This window comes from Pseudorasbora parva, chromosome 7 (genome assembly GCF_024679245.1).
Source record: "Pseudorasbora parva isolate DD20220531a chromosome 7, ASM2467924v1, whole genome shotgun sequence".
NCBI classification, from domain to species: Eukaryota; Metazoa; Chordata; class Actinopteri; order Cypriniformes; family Gobionidae; genus Pseudorasbora; species Pseudorasbora parva.
Window position 1 is genome coordinate 19432815 of NC_090178.1, and position 5287 is coordinate 19438101.

General features: G+C 35.8%; 1 protein-coding gene across 4 annotated transcripts; it reads left to right on the forward strand.

The window, feature by feature from the left end:
- Positions 1-5068, forward strand: zgc:194210 (uncharacterized protein LOC794982 homolog). Of its 4 annotated transcripts, XM_067449616.1 has the most exons (13): positions 1-671; positions 937-998; positions 1227-1280; positions 1424-1483; positions 1621-1656; positions 2101-2145; positions 2268-2306; positions 2401-2442; positions 2617-2661; positions 2719-2778; positions 2873-2950; positions 3392-3748; positions 4630-5068. In XM_067449616.1, exons 1-13 carry the CDS (start codon positions 664-666, stop codon positions 4956-4958), a joined length of 1215 nt encoding a protein of 404 aa, XP_067305717.1. In that variant the 5' UTR covers positions 1-663; the 3' UTR covers positions 4959-5068. The 4 variants fall into 4 exon arrangements, with proteins under 4 accessions (XP_067305717.1, XP_067305715.1, XP_067305716.1 ...); XM_067449614.1 differs by having other exon boundaries at positions 1-998; XM_067449615.1 differs by having other exon boundaries at positions 1-998; positions 2737-2778.
- The last annotated feature ends 219 nt before the right edge of the window (positions 5069-5287 follow it).

A 5287-nucleotide genomic window follows, 5' to 3' on the forward strand; every position in this document is an offset into this window, starting at 1 on the left:
CGTTCCATTACTAAAAAGTTAAATCATTCAAACATTGTTTCAGGGGATTACACAATTCCTAACCCTAGTTGAGACTAGGTTAAACCATTATTTATTACATTTACGTTTTAATTTTGTTATATTAAAAAGTAATGGTCTCTTCATTAAATGTGTCTCAGTTTACCAGAAAAAAATTCTGACTTTAATTGTGGTCTGTGTGCCCGAGGAAGCATCAAATGATGAGAACTATAGCCTACTGCTATATCTGTATATTTCATGGCCAATTTTCAGGTGGTGTCTCACTGCCTTTGTGACTTTTAAAAAATCTTTTCACTTTTAGTGTTGCTTTAAAAGTCTATATTAATGTAAATGAAGGTAAACGAAAAGCCTTAATCTAAAGGTTTCCTATTTCTTCACAATGGCACAAACAAAATCCTTCACTTGATCTTCGTGAAAGGAAGGAAATGCCATGGGGTAAATTCAGCCATGCGTTCCCTTATTATTATAAAACACAGCAGCTATTCAGAGCAAATCAGGTCTTTTCTGGTTCCTCAGAATCTCTGGCCTCATCTCCATGTACCTGAAACTGATCATCTATGACCCTATTGTCCAAATCAGCGACCTGTGCTGATATTTAAAGCCGCAAATGACACAAGCCCTTCAGAAAGGACATCAACACTCAATATGAAGCTGTAAGTTACCAAACTACTTTCTTTTCTTCTCCTTTTGGGGTTCATTTAGTCAAGATCTGTTTAGTCAGCATTTTCCGCCATAAAATACAAGATCCGTGTTGTTCAAATAACCTATAGGGCTGTTTTATGACTGCTGGTGTAAAATTAATGATATTGAGCGACGATAGAGACAGCTCAGCAATATTTAAATGTGTTTTTATGTTTCATTTTCACTGACATTTGGAAAATGTTGTAATTTTCCTTCTCGTTCTCCCTCCTGGCTCAGCATCAACAGATCCTTGAGTGTTCTAGTCTTTATAAATGCCGTATATTCAGCAGCTCTGAGAGGTAAACGTATTTTTAGAACAATTATATACTTGATTATAATATATTGTAGTAATTCTAAAATAAATTATCATTTATATAGGCCTATTTATTTTCTATTTATTCACTATATTTTTTTAGAAGGGAGTGAAGATTTGTTACGTTTCCTGACGGGTGAGCATGAATAAATGAAATATGTTTAAATAGCTACATTTGACCTGTTTATTCCCATTTTGTACGATGTCTCCTCAGATGCGTTTGAAATGAATTTGCCTCCTGACCACACTGAACCTGCACAGCTCTCAGGTCTTTGAATTGTTGCTTCAGCATGAGCTTTTGTTCTGTTGTATGGAAGTGAAGTGTCGTGCTATTAATCCTCTATGTGTGAATCAAAAAACAGCTGTGCTATTGGTTATTGGTTTCTGACCTCTGGAGTCCTTTCTCCTTAGAAATGGCTCTAGTAACAGAGAGGATTCTGGAACCTGTACAGCCAACAAATCCGACTGAAGGTGAGTGATTAGACAGTGGAAACAACAGGGATATCATCATGAAAGCTTATGTAGTCTAATATTCAGACCTGTATGTTTGTTGATTTAGGTAATCACAGATATACAGTAGCTCAAATTATGTGACTGTTTTTTTGCAGAATGTAAAGCCCCAGAGACAGTTGCAATTTCTGCTGGTATGTTTTAAGTGTTACTTTTTTGTTAAATCATATTTGTTTACAAAAATAAGGCCTATGACATTTTACAACACACACACACACACACACACACACACACACACACACACACACACACGTTGGTCTATGTGGTTTACAGGGACTCTCCATAGGCATAATGGTTTTTATACTGTACAAACCGTATTTTCTATCCCCTTACACTGCCCCTGCCCCTAAACCTACCCATCACAGGAAACTATTTTGCTTTCTGGAAAAAACATAATTTAGTATGTTTTTAAAGCTATTTGAAATATTAGGACTTTTGAAATGTCCTCAAAAACCACATTTATCTATCTATCTATCTATTCATCCATCCATCCATCCATCCATCCATCCATCCAGCCATCCATCCATCCAATCATCTTTTCAATTAATGTGTGTAATAAGCTATTTTATTTATTTTAGACTTTTCCAACACAACTCCCGAACCAAGCTTGCTAGAAGCTGCAGGTAAATGAACAATTAATGCTATCCAATTCATCAACAAAAGGCTGATATTTGAATATTATTTTCGCCTCTTGATTATTAAAGACTTGATTATTAAAGAATATGACCTCTCTAACATGTTTAAGATGATGCTGAAGAGAGATCAATTGAGAGCGGCAACTCAGGTGTTAAGTCAAGGAAAACACATAACACATAAAGCTAAATTTAATAGTTTTTACATTATTTATATATTTAATTCTTAATTTCCTTTTTAAACAGACAGCAGATTAACTGAAAGAGCATCATCAGAAGACAGCAGAGGTACAGGCCTGTATTATATTCATGATAGTTGTGCATGCGTGAATGAAACTCTCGTTTCCAAAGCCTGTTAGATGATCAAAACACTTGAAAGTGATTTGACAGAAACACTCCTGCACGCAAATTATTATAATCATATTTTAGGTGCAGATATATTTAAAATACTGTTTGTTTCAGAGGGTGACAACTACAAGAGGTTACATCTGAGAACTCCACTCACAGGTAAGATGTAGGATTTTATGTGACTGCTGAAACTTGATTTAAAAAAACTTTCATCAGACACACTCCTGTCAACAGAAACCCATAAAGGATTACAGGGACGTTATGAGAACTCAGCAGGTAAGCGATAGTTCCATCAGTTCCTCACCCTGCTACTGTTTGCACATATCTGCTGATGTGATATAATGTTAAAGATTACTGCATTTTAATATAGAGAGTATGAGTATGGACTGCACTGACATGGACACAGACTTGACTGAGAGCTCCAGCAAACATATCGAAAAAGCAACAGGTTTGAAGTTTTACAAAAAGATTTATATAGCAAATAAATGTTCTTTTAAACTTTCTTTTCCAGTGTCCAGAAAATAAATGTTTTTTGAGCACCATATCAGCATATTAGAATGATTTCTGAAGAATCATGTGACTCTGAAGATTGGAGTAATGAGGCTAAAAATAAGGCTTTACCATCCCAGGAATAAAAAAATATTAAAATAGAGGACAGTTCTTTTAAATTTGAAATGTATTGATCAAATAAATACAGCTTTTTGAAAAGACTTACGAAATTCTTACCAAACCTCAACATTTGAATGGGGTTTTCCTTCTAAAGTAGAATTTTAGCTATAAAGCTAACAGACACGGCAATGCGGAAACTCAAATTTCGTTTTCACAAGGTCTGTAAATAAGTCATGTGTTCTGGCTCACAGAATAAAGATGATCTTATAATTCCTTGCAGTGATGGAGAACATTAGTAGTCGGGAAATGGACAGACCTGAGGAGAACGGGAGAAACCGTCCCCCAAGGATCAAGATGATGTTAGAAAAACACAACGCTGCGGTCACTGACACGAGCAGAGAAAATATGGACTTTATGAAGGAGATCAATCCTATAATTCAAAGTTTTGCAAGTAGAATGAACCTCACAGACCAGGCTGGTAAACCACATGATGCTGACAAACACCAGAAGGAGAGCCACAAAAGAGCAATGGATTTAGACAGCCCAGAGTTTGTGGATACCCCTGATAGACCAGATGTTGATGCTGACAGTGAAGAACATGGTGGTGGTCATGGAAGATCTCCGAGACAAAGCTCAGGTCAGTCCAAAATAAAACTATTTCACTGAGAAGTAGCCAAACAAACACTCTTAAAGGGTTATTTTAACCCAAAATGAGAATTTCTTTCAATAATTACTTACCATAATGTCGTTCGACACCCGTAAGACCGCCGTTCATCTTCGGAACAGTTTATGATATTTTATATTTAATCCGAGAGCTTTCTGTTCCTCCACTGAATGTGTATACTGTCCATGTCCAGAAAGGTAATAAAAAAATCATCAAAGTAGTCCATAAGTGACATCAGTGGGTTAGAATCTCTTGAAGCATCGGAAATACATTATGGTCCCAAAAATAACAAAAACTACGACTTTATTCAGCATTGTCTTCTCTTCCGTGTTTGTTTTCAATCTGGAAATAAAGATTCTTACCGTTATGAATCAGCGTATTGATTCATGATTCTGATCGCCAATGTCACGTGATTTTAGCAGTTTGGCAGTTTGACACGTGATCCAAATCATGAATCAATACGCTGATTCGTAACGGTTCGAAACTTTATTTGAGGATTGAAAACAAACACATAAGAGAAGACAATGCCGAATAAAGTCATAGTTTTTGTTATTTTTGAGCCATAATGTATTTTCGATGCTTCAAGAGATTCTAACTAACCAACTGATGTCACAGATGGACTACTTTGATGATGTGTTTATTACTTTTCTGGAAAGGGACAGTATACCGTACATGCATTCAATAGAGGAACAGAAAAGCTCTCAGACTAAATATAAAATATCCTAAACTGTTCTGAAGATGAACAGAGGTCTTACGGGTATCGAATAACATTAGGGTAAGTAATTATTGACCGAATTTTCCTTTTTTGACTGAACTAACCCTTTAATAAGACACTCCGATTAAATATTACGCAGGAATCAAATCAAAACTAAATGCTGCTACAACACTGGACAACAGCAGGGAACTGGCTGATCTGATCCCAGGATGCACACAAACATCTGTTGAACATCACATGGAAGAGAACAACAGTGTGGATGCCCCTGATGTGGACCAGGACATTCAAAAGGACACAATGAGCTATCAGAACCAGCTGAGGAAAATACTACCCACCAAGAGCATACGAGTATCCAACAACCCAAGAGCGCAGCTGGATTTAGATAGCCCAGAAAGAGTGACCAGTGAAGTTTTAGACCGGGACAACAGCAGTGAGAGGCTGGAAGATCAAGTGGCAGTTCCTCTGTAGAGAATCACCAACTTTTGTAGAACATGTACTTTTTATTTGATTTTTATTTTGACAGTGGGATTTTAATGTCAGTTTGATCTGATTTCTTTTTGTTTGTTTGTCATTGCATAAATAAAATAATCAGAGCGTGTCTGGGGATGCAAATTATTCATTTTGAAATCAAAGGAGTGAGAAGAGAATAAAATGATAATGGTATTTTAAGGAGAAATAACTTTTTTAAAAAAAAATTTATAAATAAGTTGATTTTTAACTAATCCTATCTTGCCAATAAAATAAATAGATGTGCACTGTAAAAAAAATGTTGTTTTTTGTTGGTTTAACTTAAAAAA